Below are 20,592 nucleotides of genomic sequence, written 5' to 3'. Positions count from 1 at the left end.
TTTAAATGTGTTTCTTTTAGATCACAGCCCAAATTAAATTCTTGTATGAGGAACTTGGACTTGACAGCACCAGTGTTTTTGAGAATCTTAAGAAGTATCTAAAATTCTGAAATGCTGCATTCCGGGGGAATTGGAAACACACTGAAATATTTCATAGTCTTATTTCCAATTGGGTAAGCAAAAGTGAGATTTTTTTTTTTTAAGTTCGTAAGTAATTTTTTTAAAATTTGCTTCTGCATCCAAATTTTGTCTGGTGTACATCTCACTTGCTTACACTGTTCTCTCCATTGATGCACATGCCCCTTAGCCTAAGTAAGTAGTTTTCAAACCACGCTCCTCAGAAGGACATGGACGTGGGGGTGAAGGAAGGATTGGTGACAGCACAACTCTTCCCCACCCCTTCAGAACCGCTTTGTTTTTGTCTGTTCTAACATTTTCTTTGAAAAGTTTACAAATCAAGGTCCTGCCTCTTTGCTAGTAAATGTATTTAGACAGTTCCGCAGTAAGTCATCCTCCAATTTCTATGCCTGTGTTTTATGAAAAAAGATAACATTTTTCACATTAGAATTCACCAGATCTTTCTAATAATCTGGAGTCCTAAGGTGTTCTGATCATCTCTTTTACTGATGCTATCTCAGTAAAGTTACAAGTTCTACAAGCGATAATTTTATTATTTTTAAAAAACATTTGGGAACCTTTTCTAAAGCCATTACAATTCAAGTTGTATTCACCCAGCAGCGTGCTGTGCATGAAGTTACTGCAGATGCTTGTAATAGAACAGGATATGCCAGTGTCTTCATCTCTTTCATAAAGGTGCCTAACACAAGCTGTGCAGTATGTTTAACACACTGGAGTAGCATGCCCGGTTGGAGACAAAACATCTGTCTCTGAAAGCTGTTTGGTGATGAAGGAGATTTTTCGTGTTGTATTCAAGGATGAGGCCTTCTCCTTTGTCCAGTAAAATGTCATACGTATCAACTTCACTGCCCTTGTAGGTCAAATTGGTACTTAACCTTACCCTCACTCTCGTGGGAATATTAGAAATCATTTCCTTTAGATTGACTGTTGTTGATTCTCCAAAATTCAGAACCATGAGAAAGACTCTGTCGATGCCATCCAGCTCTCTTGTGTACACAACAGAGTGGCTGTCATTCCTCAGATAGCAAAACCAGCCCCTGCTGAGGAGCAGCTCATTGGCATGCAGCAGACTTAAGTCTTGATATAACTTCAGTGCTGATCTCGATTTAGTCTTTTGGACCTATTTAAAAAAAATTTTTTTTTAACATAAATGTTTGATTCTAAGAGTTGTTTCGGTTTTTTAGTGTATTTCTAGTATCAGCCAGAACTTATTTCCCAAAAAAAATTGCCTCTGTTTTGCCCCTTAAAATGACTACCAAATTTTAAGTAATGATAGGTAATAAGAGTAGTTTAATTACTGACAGACTGCAAATGCAGGGAGTCATCGTTTGCTCGTGCCCTGCTACATCTTGGCCAGAGATGATGAGGGACCAAATCTGACTCCACTTTAGGAATCTCAAAGCGAATGTCCATGTCTGAGTCATCTGGTGTTTAACGTGCCTAAATACAGTCCCTTTATGCTACACTGTAACTAGCAGAAAAGCAGGCACTGTGGCCTCGGACTCTGAGGGCCTGTCTGTTCACTTTTGTAGAAATGTGGGTTGGTTGCTTTAGCTTTAGCACACCTGTGTTCCTTGCATAGCTGATGGTAAAAGGTGCAAAGCAAAATGCTGCCTAAAGGGAAAATTAAAAATCATACTTCTTAACGTCTGTCCATTAAGGAAGATTAGGCTTTATTTCACAGCTCTATAAAACATAAACAATTTAATGTTGTGTTTTCCTTTAACATTTCAGGCATCTTCTGTTATGTTAAAATGTCATCTTAATAATAACAGGAAAATATTATATTGGATGATATTATATTGGATGGATATACCATACTTAACAATCTCTCTCATTTCAACATTCAGCTTTCTAATGTTTTCGCATATTTTTAGTGCCTCCCCCACATTTGGGTTATTTATTTAGGATAGAAAGATAATGACTGTGTCAAAGAATATGAACACTTGATGCATAATGCCAAATTAGTCTTCATCAGAGCTGTTGCCAAATCAGTGGTAGTGTTCATTGCCTTGGACTCTGTTAACTGCGGTGGTGGCTGTTGTTGCTGTTATCATTGCTGTTTGCGGGCAGGTGCCTAATGTGTGGTCTTCGGTGAACATCTGCTGAATGTTTGAAAAAATGTTTATTCTCTGTTATCAGGTACAAAGGTATTTATGGTACATGTATATGACTTGTCAAACTACTATTAACATTTTCTATAGCCTTAGATAATGCATGGAAAAGCATAGTTCAGTGCCACTCACGAAGAAGTGCCCAGTAAGTGTTACCTATTGTTTGTGTCTACTTCCTAAAAGTATGTTGACGTGTCTCTGTAATTGTGGATTTGTCAGTTTCTCTTGGCATTTCTTATTAGTACTTGTTTTATAAATTTTGGAGCTATTGTTAGATGCATAGATTCATGATTTGTAGTGGAATGTTCTTTTATCAATTTTGAAAATTGCAGTTGTGTCATAATGCTTTTCATATTGAATTCTATTTTGTCTGCTATTAAATATTTCCACACCTGCTTTTTGTAACTTTTTTTTCTAATAGGAATGCATGCAATATAAAATCTATTTATAAGAGGAATATATAAAATAAGGTTTTTCTTAACACTGTCCCCTAGCTTTTCACTTCCTCTCTCAGAAATAGACATAAAATGTATCATAATACATTTTATGCCTCTGCAAACATATGTAGGTACACTTTTTCATTATACAAATAGTGGGATGATACCATTATGGACACTATTTCTTATTTAATACATGTTAATATATGTTAGAGATGGTCTCATATCAGTGCATTCTTTTTAAAAGCTATATACTAGTCCATTGTATAAATTACATAAATTAACTATTCAACTATTAACTATATTCAACTGACTCTTTTTCCAGAGTCATCATTTTCCACATACACAGGTATTCCCAGAATGAAATTACTAGGGCAAAGGTTATATGCATTTTTTTGTTTGTTTGATAGCTATAGCCACCACAGCTATTTTAATTTTTTAATTGTTTTAGCTGTGTCTTTTATGTCAGATTTTGAATCAGCCCCCCCTTTTTTAAATTAGATTTTATTTATTTGACAGCGAGCAAGAGAGGGGACACAGGCAGGGGGAGTGAGAGAGGGAGAAGCAGGCTTCCTGTTGAGCAGGGAGCCCAATGCGGGGCTCCATCCCAAAACCCTGGGATCATGATCTGAGCCACCCAAGCACCCCATGTCTCAGCCCTTTTTTATCTTTCATTTATAATTGCACTATTGTTTTCATCCTTTTTAGCATCAAGTTGATCTGATGTAATACTTTTCCTTCTAATGTTCTTTGAAAATTGCCTGGGCAGCTCAGTCGGTTAAGTGGCTGCCTTTGGCTCAGGTTATGATCCCACGGTCCTGAGATCAGGGGGGAGCCTGCTTCTCCCCTGCCTGCCACTCCCACTGCTTATGCTTGCTCTCTCCCTCTCTGCCTGTGTCAAATAAATTTTTAAAAATCTTTAAAAAAAAGAGAGAAGGAAAATTGCACCCTTAAACACTTACTAGGCACTTCTTAATAACCATTTTAAAATATACTTAACATTTGGAGCAATGCTTGCTGTCCAACAGAACTGCCTGAAGTGCTACAGAAGTGTTCTGTATTTGCTCTGTCTAATGTAGCCACTAGAAGTGGTGCTAGTGTGTCACGGGAAGTGAATTTTACATTCTGTTTAATAGTCTTAGTGGTGAATGGCCACTAAGCTCAAATCTAGAGTGAGTTACTCTGCTTCCATGCCCTGAAAAGACTGCCTGCTTGCTTACACGTTCTCTCTCTCTCTCTCCTGCCATTTTCCATACAGAAGTCAATCTCCTAAGATTTTTGTTCCAGAATACCTTCTTTTACATTGTGTATCAAAAAATATCCTTAGTTCTTTTCCTTACTGTATTTTCTACGTCATGTCTTTTATTTTTAAGTAATCTCTACACCCAGTGTGGGGCTCGAACTTAAAACCTTTAAATCAAGAGTCAAATGTCCTATTGACTGAGCCAGCCAGCACCCCACATCATGTCTTTCTTTTAGATTCATTTTTTGTTTAGAGTAGCTATATATAGAAAAAATTGAGGTCCTTGCTTTTCTAGGTCTATATTCTTGAATGCCTATTGGAATGGATTTAGGATTATAGGTTTAGAATCAAGTTTCCAATCACAGCTTTAAAGATTAAAGTTCTAATGTGTTCTAGGATCCACTTGACAAGCCAGAGCAACTCTCAGTCCTTTGCTTGGGCAATCTGTTTTGGCTTCTGCCTTTATTCTTACCATTCTAGAAAAGATAAATATCTGGGTTTTCTTTATTTCTTGGATTGTAGGTTTCCTTCTAGTTTCTCTTCTAGAAGTATCAACATTTTTCTCTTTACACTATTATTTGCCTTTTTACAGTGCATTCTGGGGGGAGGCTCTGGATCAGTCTTCCTGCACACTAATTAGGGTTTCTTTTTCAGTGTTTCACAATGTTCTACACTTCTAAGATACCTAATCGTTCTTTTTTTAGTCAGAGAGAGAGAAGCAGGCTTCCCACTGAGCAAGGAGCCCATTGCAGGACTAGATCCCAGGACCCTGGATCATGACCCAAGCCAAAGGCAGACAACCAACTGAGCCACCCCTAATCAAAGAATCAAGAGACTCCATAAAGCAGTATGCCAATAATTAAGTCTTATGTTTGCTCTATCTCTACTTTCTACAGTGTTAACAGTGGTGTCTCTCATCTCAATTTTTCTCAACTGTTGGTGATCATTTCCTTTTGCATTATGATACTCCTTGTCTTCAGTTGCCTACCTCTAGTAGTTATGGGAAGTTTAATTTTACTTTCTTTTAGAAATTACTTAAACTCTTTCCTATCTCTAGGGCTTTTATGGATATATTTTAAATAGCCTTGCCTAACTTTTGGTAACTTTCTTACAATTCAGCATCCCTCCAAATATTACTCATAATCATTTGAAAGTCTTGGTGAATGTTAGAGGAAAAAACTCTTAATTTGCATTTTGTACGTCTTCTAGTATACATTTAGTATACATTTTACACATAACAAAAATCAAGAGATGTATTAAATCCAAAGCACAAATGTTAAAATGCATATTTTTGTTTTCAAGGACCTATGAATATATAAAACAAAAACTAATACTATCCCAAAACTATCTGTGGAGAGCAGGGAGTTGTAGGCATAGGAGGGTTTGCATGAAGCTCGAAACAGAATAACCTGGGAAGACTACACTGACTGTGGCAGGCATCGAGTAATGTACAGAATTGTCGAATCACTACATTGTACACCTGAAACTAATATAATGTGTGTTAATATAATGTTGTGTGTCAACTATACTTTGGTAATTTAAAATTACCAAATAGTAAATTGGGATAAGGGGAAATTTTTGCCTCTCATGGAGTGCCAGTAATTTCTCTTCTCCTGAGTTTTCCAGTGACCCGTTTTCACTGGTACATGATTCCACCTGGAGCCATCTCATTATTGTTCTGGTCTAAGGAAATGTATTGAGCAAACAAATTTTCTAAACAGGAATGCACAGATTCCAGCAATTTCAGCAGAATTTGGTAAACTTGATCACCTGAGAACAGAAAATAGTATAGGCAAAAGAGCAAAAGCCAAAGGGTGTGCTTTTCCAGAACAGCTACTGTTAGGAATTACTCATGTCTTGGTTTCTCCAGGTAAAGAGTCTTAATGGATCTCCTCCTCTCCTTCCTTTTGAGGGCAGGAAAGGAAGACAGATAGCTGGGCTTGTTGAAAGACCTCCATAAAATTTTCTTAAGAGCCAAGAGATCTTAGGGGATGCCTGAGTGTCTCAGTGGGTTAAGCATCTGCCTTCAGCTCAGGTCATGATCCCAGGGTCCTAGGATCAAGCCCTGTGTTAGGCTCCATGCTCAGTAGGGGGTCTGCTTCCCCCCCCCCAACCCCACCCCAGCTCATGCTCTCTCACTCTGAAATAAAATCTTTAAGAGCCTTGAGCTCCTTTTAAGTAATTCCAGTGAACAATTATGTATATATTCAATACAATACTTCACATGGTTCACTTCTGTACCAGTTTGTATTTTCACAAAAACATGACTTAACTATAAGAGAAGTCTATGTGATTGACTTAAAGCTACATCAGTTAAGGTTTTAGGTACTCTTATGGTGAGTATATGTTGGCAGCATAGAAACTCATATCCTGTTTCTGGAATCAGTATAACATTTTCAGTGATACTTACATCAACATTCACAGTATGGTAATCCGAATTGGTGGGTAACCAGGTGTGACTGGCTTCAGAAAAACCAGCATTTGAGCTATTGTCCCACTGCATTGGTGACTTTGAGAGGAGAGTATTCTGTATCAAAAGAAAACAGTGCTCTAGTTAGTCAAAGAAATGTCGTTTGGGCATGATCTACTTCATAATTATTTAATTTCCTGTATTTCTTTTTAATACTTGTATTCATTAGCATTCATAATGAAAAGACTTCAATATTCAGTACGTAAGCCAGCTTCACACTTTTAACTGGAAAATAGTGACATCTTGAGTTTCAATAAATTATAGTAACTGGACTTCGATACATGCTTGGCATCTTTTACTGCTTTTCCCTAAGAATGAGCAATGTAGGATTTCAAGATGTATCGTTACCAGTTCATTCCGTGGTACAGTGACGGGGAGTTCAAGTATGCAGCATGTACAAGTAAGCCTAAGCGCTGTCCTCTGTTACCCAGCCTGGTTATTGCACATGAAGGCACACACACAAATTGAGGAAAATTGGATCTCCTACATTGAAAGCTAACCATACAAATTATTACAGGTTCACCCAACAACACAATTTTGATACCCATAGTCTCAAACAAAAAATAATAAAAACCAGTCAAGTCTGAAGCTGTGCATTTACATTTGTCAAGATGAAAGGAAGAATCTTTGTGCTGTGTTCAGATGAAGTCTAGCACTACAGACAAGCACTATAATTAATGTTCCAAACTCAAAACACGGGTTCTCAAATTCCAGTGTGCCAAAGAATCAGCTGGAAAACATCTTTAAAATGTAGATTCCTGGGCACTACAGTTCAGTTGTGTGGCTTAGGAAACACAAGCAAGTGAGCTGTATGATAGTAAGAAAGGAAAGCAGAAATATAATTTTCAGCAGTAGAATAGGAATAGTAGATTCTCTGGTTTCACATAGTTAGATAATGTTAACTTACAATATCATAGCTCTCATTGAGATTTGTGACTAAAATATTTCTCATTCCTATTTCTTCCCCATAGTAAGTTATGGGAGTTCCAGGGAGTGTGAAAATAAGCATGTTCATGATGTTGACATATTCTTCCCCAAAACGAGAAGTCAGCCGGGTGTTGTCCGGTCCACCAATCTGAAAGGCAGATACTTTAAGAACACAGCTCAGTATACAGTTTTCTGGAAGATTTACTCTATTCTACAAAAAGTTCATTAGACAGTAAAACCAAGTTTGCTGTGGGTACACCTTAGTATCAGCAGACTTGGATTTGAGTCCCAACACTGGTACTTACTGTTTAACTGACCAATTTACTGTCTTGGCCATTATGATTAACAAGATAGTGGTAACAAGTTACTTCACAGAGTTATTGCAAATACAAAATTTAGGAGGGTGCATGTTAGTATTTTCACACATTTGTATAAGAGAATAAGGACAAGGAAGGAAACGAAAATGTTTCTCCTATAACACAAGAAGGAGGGAAGAGGTGGAAAGCACAGAAGCAGGAGAGATTTCTGAGGGGTGTGTGTGTCTTTTGAAATACTCAAAAACAGGGGTGCCTGGGTGGCTCAGTGGGTTAAGCTGCTGCCTTCGCCTCAGGTCATAATCTCAGAGTCCTGGGATCGAGCCCCGTGTTGGGCTCTCTGCTCAGCAGGGAGCCTGCTTCCTCCTCTCTCTCTGCCTGCCTCTCTGCCTGCTTGTGATCTCTGTCAAATAAATAAATAAAATCTTTAAAAAAAATACTCAAAAACAAATTTTAAAGATAAATCAACTTCTGTAGAGAAAAGTACATAGTCCAAGAGGAAATTTTCTGAAGTGCTTTCTACTTTAAAATGTGGTATTTCTGTTAAATGCTCTAATTTCATATTATCTAGTCCTTACAACATCATAACTTTTGTTAAGATATACCACAACTCAATCTCAATAGCATGGCATTTTACTATTTATTATTCTAAAGTACTTACGGGGCACCTGGCTGGCCCACTCAGAAGAGCATGCAACTCTTGGTCTTGGGGTCATGAGTTTGAGCTGCATGTTGGATATAAAAATTACTTAAATAAATTTAAAAAATAGATATTTTCATGCCTACATTACATCTGATTGCCCTCCTCCATTTTCAGGTATTATCTCCATTTTACAAATGATGAAACAAGCTCTCTGAGAAACTCCATCACTTACTCAAGGCAGGGTATGATGCAAAACCAGCCTTTGAGAATAAGAACTTGGATGGAGGTTGCCTTTTTTTTTTTTTTTTTAGATGTACTGAAACTGTCTTTACAGTTATCTTTTTATAGACCGTTATAAGCTACTTTTCTATTTTTATGGCCAGAAAAGTCAAATTTTGCCTCTATTTTATTGAGAGCCTTTGATAAGAACTGTGGAAACTAGCTAAAGGCTTTCAACAATCCAAGAAGCATTTATTCAAGGAAAACATCAAGCTTTGTGTCATTTTAACAGGCCTTGAACTCATCCCCCTCAGATCCTTGATAGCTTTGAAAACCTCAGCCTTAGAACTACCGTAGCTATGAAACAGGAGCCACTGGAGGGGCAGAATAAGTTTAGAATTCACCAAAAGCTCCATTTAGAGAATTGTCACTATTTGACCTTTCTAGTGCTCACTTTTAGTTGGATTTTTCTTACTCATCAGAGAAATCCCCTATCCCCAAGGTATTTGGCAGAAACAGCAATTGTTTAGCATCACACCTGCCTGAGGTGGTGGTACCAACTGGGGCTCAACAGAGACTGACCAAAAACCTTAAAAGCTGGGGCCTTCAAGAAAGTCTGACTGACACACACACATACACACCCATTCATTCTTCCAGCAAAGGCTGGAAGAATGAATGGTTCAGGGTGGTTCAGGAATCTCTTCCAATCATTAACTGACAATAAACAAACTCACCAAGTGGCCATACCCAACAAAGAACACAGATTTTACAAAATTAAATAAATAGCAACAACAAACACTGGGGAGGAAGAGTGGATGGAATTTCCTACATTACTACATTATTTAAAATATCCAGTTTTCAGCAACAAAAAGGAACACAGAAGGCATGCAGAGCAACAGAAAACAAAAAAAGCAGTCAGTAGAAGGTGTGGCTGAGGAAACCCAGACATTGGACTAGTGGACAAAGATTTTTAAATCAACTACTACACTTATCTTCAAAGAACTAAAAGCACAGAATTTAAAGTGTGAGGACAGTGTTTTCAAATAGATACTATCAATACAAAGATTATGAAAAAGAACCAGAGAGAAATTTCAGAGTTGAAAAAGTATGACCACTGAAAGGAGAAGTTCACTAGATGGGCTTGACAGATTTGAACACTGTGCAATCGAGATTATCTAGTCTGAGAACCAAAAGGAAAAAAATGAAAAACAACAAAAAGGCCTGGCCTGGCCTGGCCTGGCTCACTAAATAATCACCAATTAAAGGAAAGGTTAAGGTCCCTTACAGACAGACATACCCCTCATTTTAGGGCTGACTATTCAGCAAGCACACCGGCACCAGATATCCTGACTCAGGCATGAGGACTTACCATCCAATTAGGCCATTTTCCTTCTGGCATGTTTTCCATCCAGGATGTGATAACCTCAAACACACTGTTCCCAGAAGGAGTGTTTAGCTGACTGAGATAATTGTTGAAGGGAAAATCTGCTTCTTGAATAAAAGGCAGCCCATAGTACATCATGGTCCTGTCAATGCTCTCTCCATAGGCTTCAGTCCCCATGAACCTGGAAGAGTTGGCAGGGTGCAGTGTCCTCAGGGCCTGTCAGAAGACTGGGGAGCATTCTGCAGCTGCTTCAGTCTGCCTGACTTAACCATATCTGGCTGGACTCACTGGGAAGCATAATCAAGCCAGATGGCCAAGTAATAGCATGCTGGGCCACCTGGACGATTTCTCATTTCTCATGGACAATAAACCCAAGGACTAGCCTAATACTAGGCTGTGTCTAAGAGTTAAAGAACACATTTGAATCTCAGTCAATATGGTTCTCTCCTTCCTAAGTCTGATTAAAACTCAGTAACTTCCATGAAGACTTTATCAATTCTCATCGTTCTGCTTGGAATCTATAGTGTATGTTTGCATATCATGTAAGGGAGTTTTCCCCAGAAACCTCTTGTACAGGAATCCCTGTAAAGTCTCACTTTATTATTGGGGTGCACTCTAGGGGCGCCTGGCTGGCTCAGTTGGTATAGCACATGACTCTTGATCTCAAGGGTCATGAGTTCAAGCCCCACACTGGGTGTAGAGCTTACTTAAAAGCAAACACTGTCAGAGAAAGACACATTAGCCTCAGTGACCCACATCAGTGCTGGCTTTACATGTTTGAGGTAAGTGCATAGTATCCAGAGCCCAGGTGTTTGAGTTCCAGTCCCATTCCTGCCATTACCATCTGTGTAGTCACAGATAGTAGACCAGAGTCACACAGCTTGGAGTCTCCATTATCCTCATCTATAGAATGGAGATAGCAATCAGAGGACCTACTTTAAGGAGGAGAAATTTATTTCTGTTCATGCTATTGGGTGATCTGTATACATATGGATTTATTGAGTGTTTATTATGTGTTAGTCCCTGTTTTAAGTGTTTCATCTACATTATCTCATGCAGTCTCACAAAACCCTGATGCGGTGTTGCTGTCACCTTTTCATTGATGAGAAAATGGTACTTGTGTCAGCAAACCAGTCCAGGGTCACACAGCTGTTACACAGAACGCTACCTTAGGTCCATCTGATTCCAAAGCTATGTTAGCAAACCATTGTGATCTAGCAGCTTAGCTGAAACATTTGAATTCATACTGTATCCTGGACACTAATAGACCAAATAGTAATGATAAAAAGAGAATACTTGGGCGCCTGGGTGGCTCAGTGGGTTAAGCCTCTGCCTTCAGCTCAGGTGATTGTCTCAGGGTCCTGGGATAGAGCCCTGCATCCAGCTCTCCGCTCGGTGGGGAGCCTGCATCTCCCTCTCTCTCTGCCTGCCTCTCTGCTTACTTGTGATCTCTCTCTGTCAAATAAAAAAATAAAATCTTTTTTTTTTTTAAAGAATACTTAATGCTAACATTTAGATTATATACTACCTTTTGAGTGATTTTCACAAAATTCCTGTGAAATAAGTACTGTGATGGGCATTATTTTATAAAAGAGGAAACTGGAAATCAAAGTTAAGCAACAAGAAAGAATATACTAGGCCCTGGCATAACCAAATTATAATACACTGTAGTCACGGGGGTTAAATAGCTTGAGCCTCTTGAGAAGGCCTGGCAGTGAAGGATTAACTTGAGGTCACACCCTACGCCTTTGAAGAACAGAAGTGTGTCTTGTGATTACCTGTATCTCCCAGGCTCCCTGCTGTACTGGTCCATTGTTTGCCGGAAGCTCCGGACAATGTCATGCATTCCCACTTGCGTGGTAGTGAAGTCGTGGTACAGCTCCCAGTAATGTGTCACTGTGTCCTTTGGAGACAGAAAAGCATAGCTGCCATCATTTCCCATGTCAGATGTCCGTAGCTGGCCTTATGCTAATATAGACTGTCTCTTCAAAGGGCTCAAGCCAAGGCATACAACCTGAAAGATGATCCTAGGACTTTCACTGGGTTTTGTGGCTGGAGAATAACATTCATGACTATTATCAACTGTAAATCTAGTAAACAAACTTTACTGAACATCTGACCATTAACTACCAGTAGTCTATTTAGCAGAATCCTCTCCCAAACATTTAATTCTCCTAAATGCTGCTCCTAAAAGCAAAGCAAATATATAGAACTCACTGTTAAACCTATGCTTGATCTGCTCACTAAATTTCTGTCCAAAGTGTAATAGTAAGAATAAAGGCTAGAAGTGGTAAAGAACCACTTTGCCAGGGTTTCAGTAATTATTCCTGATACTCATTCTGTGTCTTCCTAGGGTTACAGTAATCTAGAATCCAAAGTAAAAGATTCTACCTAACACAAGCCAAGGCTCTACTGGGTTGGGACATGGACAGACTAGACAGTGTACACCTGCATTGCCATTCATTCAGTGGACCCCTTTTTAGTAAGTGAACTTGCTAGATCTAAAGTTTTTGGAATCTTAGCTCTCTACCTGAAATAACTTTTTCTTTAGTTTTTTCTTGAATGCCACACAAAACCTATTGTTCTGATCATAACTGGAAACATATGCCTTAACATTTCATCATAATTAGCAAGGTTACTTAAAGATTTCTTCTCCAAAGATAAAAGTGTATCTCTTTGGGACTAACTAATAAAACACTTTTCGGCTCCTTCATTTTTTTTTTCCTTCATTTTTTGTATTGGAAATCATGTGCTTTACCTACCCCACAAAAAATAGCCTTTGGTTCATGACATGCTCTCATAATTAGTCCCTGCATTGCCAGCTTTTCTTTGGTTAACTGATTGGGTTTAATGAGATTACCCATAAGTCTATTACTCAGGACAGAAGCTAGATACTTGGTAATAACAATTTCATTTTATTTCATAAGAAGGGCATCATGCTTTAATTATTTAAGGGTTTTTTCACTAAACATTATACAGCTAATATTCACCCATATTGTGTGTCACTGTAATTCATTTATTTTGACTGATGTATACTATTCCATTGTGTAAATCTACAAATCCATTATTTTGGGCTTTCTCTCTTTTCTTTTGGATTAGTGTGGCCAATGGTTTATTGATCTTATTGATTCTTTTATTTTTTTTTTTTTAAGATTTTATTTATTTATTTGTCAGAGAGAGAGAAGCGAGAGTGAGCACAGGCAGACAGAGTGGCAGGCAGAGGCAGAGGGAGAAGCAGGCTCGCTGCCAAGCAAGGACCCCGATGTGGGACTCGATCCCAGGACGCTGGGATCATGACCTGAGCCGAAGGCAGCTGCTTAACCAACTGAGCCACCCAGACGTCCCTTATTGATTCTTTTAAAAAACCAGCTTCTAGTTTCATTGATGCGTTCTACTATATCTCTGGTTTCTACCTCATTGATCTCAGCTCTCATCTTGATTATTTCCCTTCTTATATATGGAGTTGGTTTGATTTGTTGTTGATTCTCCAGTTCTTTAAGGTGTACAAATCCATTATTTTGAAACCCATTTTAGGACTCCTGTCTACTTTGCCATTGAACATAGAGTGTCTGTAGAGTGGCGGTCAGAAGAGCACAGTGGCGTCCTGGTTCTCATGCGTGACATGGGGGGAAAGGTGAGAGCCACTGGTGTGGAACCACAAAAAGCCCAGACTCTGTAGTGAGATATGCTTGGTTTGCAATTCTATTTATCATCTCTGCCACCCTTGAAAAATTAACTTCTCTAAGATTTCCTAATGAGGATCATGAAATGTCTCTCATGAGCTGTTGCAAGAGTTGGACTGTCCTAACACACAGCATACAGTAGACACTCAGCAAGTGTTTATTCCCTTTTGTGTGTCCTTTAACGACTACAGAAGCGCCTGAGGAATTACAGGCCTCCTCACTGTAGCTTGAATGAGATAATAAAATCACAGTGAGTAGTTATAGCTGTTGGCAGAGTCCAGTGTCCAGCCCTCAGAACCCTTGTCACCGAAGTACTCCTCAAGGATGCCCTATACCAGAGGGAATCAATGGATGGAAACATCTAGGCATATGGATTTGAAACTCTTGTACTTCCTGAAGATTAAAAGCACTTCCTACAGGGCCACTTGGCTGGGCTCTATCAGTGCAGCATGTGATGCCTGATCTTGGGATTATGAGTCTGAGCCCCATGCTCGATGTGGAATTTACTTAAAAAAAAAAACAAAACAAAACTATGCTTTAAATTCAGATGCAAATATTAATATTTTAACTACATTCTCATCTCTGGTCATTGGTGTCTCATGCTAAAAAAGAAAACACATGACATTTTCAGAAAGGAGGGAAAATAATGTTTTAACATTACCGGTGTTTGAGCCTTATTCACTTGGGCTTCATCTCTCAGATGCTCTGCTTCTAGAAGAAATTTAACAGCATCGAAACTAAAGCCATCAACACCCTTTTTGAGCCAGAACTGTATAATTTCCTAAATTCAAAAAAGCAAAATCCTTTGGTTACATTATCATAATGTTTAATAAAAGTGTGTGTCTGTAACGTCTTCCCATCATAAAACAGCCAAATCCACATACAGAACAAGCACAGCACTCACATAGTATATTTTTACCTGTTAGGCATAGCAGTGTCTTAATATAACGAACTTGCAGTAACTGCATGAACAGATTCCCATACTTCCCTCAACTTTGAATCCAGAATGTTACATTGGTAACTATGCTATGAGCACATTTACAAAGCTTAAACAATCACTCAAAAGGAATGAAGCCACAATGAAAGGACTCAGGAGAAACTGGGAACATATCTTTCTCCCCTTACCCCCAGTTCCTCAAAGGTCACTCCAAACAGAGAAAATAATCAGCTAAGCATCTGGTCATGAGGGGTTCTTCCACCAGACTGGGAGATTCTAGAAGGAAAGACTGCAGTTTTCATTTGTTTCCCTTGCCTTTGACATAGCACCAGGTCCTTAGTGAAAGTACACAGTATCAAGCCCAAGTTAATCCAACATGTGATACTGTTGGGACACTAAAAGTACATGTTCCCTGGCTTCAGGGCATCTACAGAATAGTTGGGGACACATGAGACAGAAGAGAGTTACCTAATAATGCAAGGTGGGGTGTATGTAGCTCAACATCATGAAAGGAGATTCCTTCACAGGGTGTTAGAGCTCCAAGAAGAATAAATTTAACATGAGCAGACATACCCGAAGAAAGAAGAGCTAGTTCTACTTTGACCAGTGAGAGTTTTTTCAGGGAGTGAGATTACAAAGAACATTCTGGACTGTTTGTAGGACAGGATGGCCAAGCACAGAGGCAGAGACTGACTTGGCCTATATCAGGGCAGGTGGAGGACAAGTGGCCTTGGAGAGCGGAAGGGCTTAGGTCTCATCTCCCCACCCCTCCTAGCTGGCCCTACTCGAGCACCAACCACAAGCTGCCCTTCTGCAAAGGAACAGTGGCTCTCCTGACTTTGCTCAGCTCATCCCTTGCCGAATGGAAGGTTTTACAGGAACATACCGTATTAGAACACATAGTCCACAATTCAAAGTACTAGATTCAAGTGCCAAATTTATGGGGGGCAACAGATGCAGAGCTCCCAAATGAAGACTATCCCCAAAATCACACGTTTCCTTTGAAGTCTTTCTTGTATTTACATGTGGATATGGGGTCTCCAGAGTGCTGCCATTCAAGGGTCTCTAGAGTTCCTTACAGGCTACATGCAAGGGTTAGCACTGCTGAGGTCAGGTCCCTTTAAGGTGACATTTTTAAACAACAAAGCTTGAAAATGATTTTCCAATCAAAGAGCAGACTGCTTACAATCTTAGCATGGACACAACTGAACCAAATAACATTAAGCTGGCTCTAGCCACACAAAACCCACAAATTTGTTCTATCATCTTACTCTTACCAAATACATTCATTCATTAGGTATTTGTGTTCCCCTTATGGGCCAGGTACTTAGCTAAGCCCTATAGCCATGAGCAAACTACAACAGACCTGGCCCTAGGTCTCCTGAATTTATTTAGACTCCCCAACTAGATATCAAATAGTAAGGCAAAAATATTTAAATCACAGGTAGATAAAGCTTTAAAGGAGAGGAACATGGTAGTACAGAAAAGGTGAAATAGTAGGATTTACCCTTGAGGTGAGTGCAGCAGGATGGCAGGAAGTGAGAGCAATGGGTTTGAGGTTGAGAGAGAAGTCAACAGATACTAAGGTGCCCCTTAATGTGTTCTACCCTGAGAATGGTCTCAGTGGCCCCAGGGGTCAGTTCAGCGTGAAGCGAACAAGCTTTAAGCTTCAGGACCCCTCACTCACTTGGGCCCCTTCCTACCTACCTTCTTTCTCCATTCTAAATAAACACTCTAATTTTACACTGTTTTAAGAAGGTCCTAAATTTTCACAAGCTTCGGACCCCACACAACCCACGTCCACCCCCAGGTGGCGCTAGACTTGAGGGAACACTGGAGGTGGACAGTTGGGGACGGGGCAGGAAACGACACAAATAGCTGTAATCTACCCAAGCCACCTCTGACAAAAATGTGGGGAAACATTAAATGCCATGCGGTTGTAAACATTAAACTTTGGAGCACTGGTTTCCTACGAGGGATGGGGGTAGGGGTGAATCTGCTTTCTTTGTGGTATTCCCCTTGGGAATAGTTAGCCTTACTAACCATTGACCCAGCCATAAAAAATGAGAAATGTGTATCCCCGCAAAGGTTTCGGGCCCCAGCAGGGGTTTTCCACTTTAGTCCAGTAAGAGATACTGTCATTGTTTAAGGAGATAAAACAGTAAAAGCTGGATGGTTATTGAGAGTCATTGTAAATGACAGATAATTCAAAATTTGCTCTTGAAAAATAATTTGCTTTGTGCTATTTATTCTCCCAACTAGGTGAGAAAAGGGAGCTCCAGATCTTAATCGTTAACCCTCTCTTTACTCCAGTTAAGCTCTCCCGGGGTGCCGGGTGTGGAAATGGGCACAGAGCCTAGTTCCGCCAGGTCTGGGTGACCCACCAAGGCGCCATGGGACTCCTGGGACAGTACATTGTGTCCCCAATTCCTGTAGCGCTCCCATGACATCACAGAATCCCCATTTTTCTACTGGGCACCTTTCCATTCTTTTCTCCTTAACTTACTGCTCTGAGTAAAAAAAGGAACCAATTAAACATTACTAATATCCAAGTTCACAATTGAGGCAAACCTTTCCTTGTGAAGTTACTGGGCCCATTTGCCTGAAAAGGTTAGTTTGGGAAATAGAAAAACTCTGCTCTTACATGTGGTGTGTGTAAGACATCATCTTGAAACTGACATAACCCCGGGGCGTACATCTTGAGGAGGAAGGAGAAAGTATAGGACACTTTAGAAGTACAGAAGAAAAACTACATCCTCTGTTTATAAGCAAAGGAAAGAGAACGGACCCTACTGCTGTTCAGAAATCTTAGTAAAATTGTTGGCTCTTTCCTCCAGGAGCAGGGTATGATGGAAGGATCAAGAGCTCGGGATTCTGCCCCGTGCGGATACTGTCCCTTCTCCCCACTGTGCATCAGCTGCACGACCTCACCAACCCACCCTGGACTAAAGGTATTGCTGCTAGAGTCCATTCACATGTGGGTCTTTATATAGCCTGATCTCTCTGCAGTGTTTGACACCGCTGACCAAACTCCTCTTCCAGAAAAACACATATCCCTGGGCTTCAGGATACCCGCTCCTCGTTTGCCACTCTTCTCTGTCTACTCTGCAGCCCTTTAAATATTAGCACTCTTCGGGGCTCTTACGCTCCATTTCACAACAGTATTTACTCATTTATCTACCCATGTATTGATTATTTAATGAGCATTCAAATAACAAGGGACACAATGACCTATATGGCTTATAGAGATTAAAACACTTACCCCAGAGCGCCTGGATGGCTCAGTCGGTCATGATCTCAAGGTCCTAGGATGGAGCCCTGTGTCAGGCTCCCTGATTAGCAGGGAGTCTGCCTGTCCCTCTCCCTCTGCCCCAACCCCCCACCCCCACTCATGTTCTCTCTCTCTCAAATAATAAAATCTTAGAGTAAAATAAAACACATCTCCCCAATCAACCCTACAGTGTGTGTGCCATTACTGTCCCTGTTTTACTAACGAGGGATCTGTGGCACAGGGAGATGAAGTACCTCGATCAAGGTCATAGAGTTAGTAAGTAGTGGCGTCAGAATTAGTACTGTCCGGCACCCCTACCCATTTCCTCTGCTTTCTCCTCCAAACCTGCCCCACTCAAACCTCTTCTGCAAAGTCACTGACTTCCAAAACGCAAATGGAAAATGATTTCCCTAAGACCTTGTAAAGCCAACTCCTCACCTTGCCTCATCCCCCTCTAGTCTCATTGAGCCAGCTCTCTCTCCATATACCATGTCCCAGCCATATGGGACGACTCCGAGCACCTCCAATGTCCCTGATCCATGCCCTCCCTCTGCTTGAAACCCTCCGCCCCAAGCCTCTTCACTTGGCTCAGCCCTACTCATCTATTAGGTATCACTACACCCTCTGAAAGCTCTCTCCCACTCATGTCCAGGTTAGCTGCCTGCCCTGTGTACTCCAACCTCCTACAATCACCACCACTCAGTACACTTCACTGTAATTGCCCGTTTCATTGTCTCCCACCCCCCTTGGGATAGAAGCCCCAAGAAGGCTACAGCGTGTGTCTAGCTGACCAAACATCCTCCCCTGGCATGTGGTCATTACCGAATACACACTGTTCAAGGAGTTAAGAATTTATACCCAAGTGCCTGGCATAGAGGAGGCGCAGTAATGGCCCAGGTATTATCTGCAAACATAAAGTGGTTTATTAAGCAGGTATGAGTCCATTTTATTTTGGATGGAGCTGCCGACACCATGCTCAGTAGGAGCAGAGCTGACATTTGCAGTCAAGGTTCCATCTTAAACCAGAGGGGTGGAGGGTAGGGGAGCCCTCGGGGCTCCCTGTCCCCAGCTGCCACAAACACGCTAACTCCCTAGGATCCCACACAAAGGGCTCAACATTTCCACCTGGTGGGATCAGGGTCATACCGACACAGTTCAGGCAGAGGGCTGGGCTCTCTACAGTCTTTTCCCTGCTCTGCTGCTAACCCAATGGGTCATTTCTCCTCTCAGTTCCTTCATTTGTCAAATAAGGGATTTGAGGGCAAGTAAAAACAAGAGTGACTACAAAACACTCTACAAACATAAGCCCCCATCTTCTCCAAGAAGGCTGCTAGACTTCACTAGGTAAACACACACAAGCCCTGAGAGATTCAGGGCAGAGCCAAGTAACCTGAAGGCCAGCGCAAGGGGGAGTACAGAGAGGAGGGTGCTCTGTGCCTTGTGTCCCCTGAATGCCAGCCTCCCGCTGTGCCAATAATCTGAAATCTGACAGGAGCCAGAGCCAGATGTCTCCAGGAGTGCAAGCTGGCATGCAAACAGGAGTCATCCAAATGCCTCCCCGCCACCACTAACTCCCTGAGTTGCAAATTATTAACCTGCTTAGCTCTCCTGCCGAGATAAGAGCTACTGGGGGATAGATGGGTGTCGGAAAGTCCCTTTCATGCTAAAAAGCCTTTCAGGAGCAAAGAGCCTTCCCTTAGAGCTTCTCTGCCTTTCTTATCTACTGCTAATCCCAAATTTATACCAGCCTTGCAAAAATGTCCAATCTTCAACTGGGGGCAGTAATGATTCATCTCAAGAGGACTCTCATCCTGTTGAGACTAGTAAATAAGGCTCCTGTTCACACAGTCCACTACCTGGAGGCCTGCAAGGGAACAGATGGATTAGTCAAAAAAATAATTAATGCACTGGCTGGCACATTTTGTCAAAATTGACCACACTTGTCTGAACATCTTCAGACCATCCATCCCTGTTGCCACCAGGAGCCTGGAGAAATCCACTGGCCGATAAACCAACTGGACTACACTCACATTTATGAATTTCCAACTGAATCCCCTTGAAAAGACTGTGTAAGAAAAGTGAAGCAGAGAGACAGAACCAGCTTGGCCTCAAGTCAGAAGTAGCGTTGTGGGGAAGAGCATGGACTCTGGTTTGAATCCTGCTCTGTCACTCCCCAGGTGGGTGACTTTCCCTCTTCAAGCCTCAGCTTCCTTCTCGGTAAAATGGTCCGGCTATCTCCTAAGTTAGGTTTGCTCTGATCATTGAATGAGATGATCCAGGTAGAGCACTTGGCACAAAATAAACACCCAAGAAGTGTGTGAGGGCAGGTTGGGGAGAAGGTGCAGGTCGGGGTGTGTAAATGATCTTTGGTGATGGAGAAAAGAGTCCATACTCCACCAAAGATGTTTAAAACTAATCCCTAGTTAGTAGCTGTGTCTATCCCCTTTCACCGCTCCCCAACCCCAATGGGACAAGGCTGCCCTGACTTGGTGCCTACTTCTAGAACAGATCCCAAAGCAATTCATCTAAATTCTGAGAAACATCAAACATGTATAGTAAAAACAGCCTTAAAACTAAGGAGTCTACAGGAATATGTTTAACAAAGGACATGCAAGCCTTGTACACTGGAAACTACAACAGTGTTGAAAGAAATTAAAGACCTAAACAAACAAAAAGACATTCTGTTCCTGGATCAGAAGACTTAATATTGTTAAACTGGCGATACTCCCCCCCAAACTGATGCCCAGATTCAAGGCAATCCCTACTCAAATCCCAGCAGTGGGCTTCTTTGCAGAAACTGACAAGCTGGTCC

At 40.9% G+C, this 20,592-nt stretch overlaps 2 protein-coding genes across 8 annotated transcripts in view; one reads left to right on the top strand and one right to left on the bottom strand.

Moving 5' to 3' along the window:
- PREPL (prolyl endopeptidase like) overlaps nt 1-18,054 on the top strand; it is a 68,046-nt gene extending 49,992 nt beyond the window's left edge. For 5 of the 7 annotated variants that reach the window (XM_047746715.1, XM_047746714.1, XM_047746719.1 and 2 more), the window contains one exon: nt 21-2,648. In XM_047746715.1, coding sequence (XP_047602671.1) covers nt 21-110 — 90 coding nt within the window. In that variant the 3' untranslated portion in view covers nt 111-2,648. Of the gene's footprint in view, nt 1-20; nt 2,649-13,423; nt 13,524-17,346 lie in introns of those variants that run through there. The other 2 variants (XR_007130301.1, XR_007130302.1) reach the window with 2 other exon arrangements.
- Nucleotides 654-20,592, bottom strand: part of SLC3A1 (solute carrier family 3 member 1) — a 33,716-nt gene continuing 13,777 nt past the window's right edge. Inside the window, exons 5-10 of the mRNA XM_047746720.1 lie at nt 14,234-14,353; nt 11,668-11,792; nt 9,875-10,070; nt 7,310-7,477; nt 6,343-6,459; nt 654-1,258 (exon numbers count right to left, since the gene is read on the bottom strand). Of these exons, the coding sequence (XP_047602676.1) occupies nt 818-1,258; nt 6,343-6,459; nt 7,310-7,477; nt 9,875-10,070; nt 11,668-11,792; nt 14,234-14,353 (1,167 nt within the window). The 3' untranslated portion in view covers nt 654-817. The remainder of the gene's footprint in view (nt 1,259-6,342; nt 6,460-7,309; nt 7,478-9,874; nt 10,071-11,667; nt 11,793-14,233; nt 14,354-20,592) is intronic.

This window comes from Lutra lutra, chromosome 9 (genome assembly GCF_902655055.1).
Source record: "Lutra lutra chromosome 9, mLutLut1.2, whole genome shotgun sequence".
Classification (NCBI taxonomy): Eukaryota; Metazoa; Chordata; class Mammalia; order Carnivora; family Mustelidae; genus Lutra; species Lutra lutra.
Note: the sequence above shows the minus strand (reverse complement) of the source record. Positions and strands in the feature narration are given on the sequence as shown.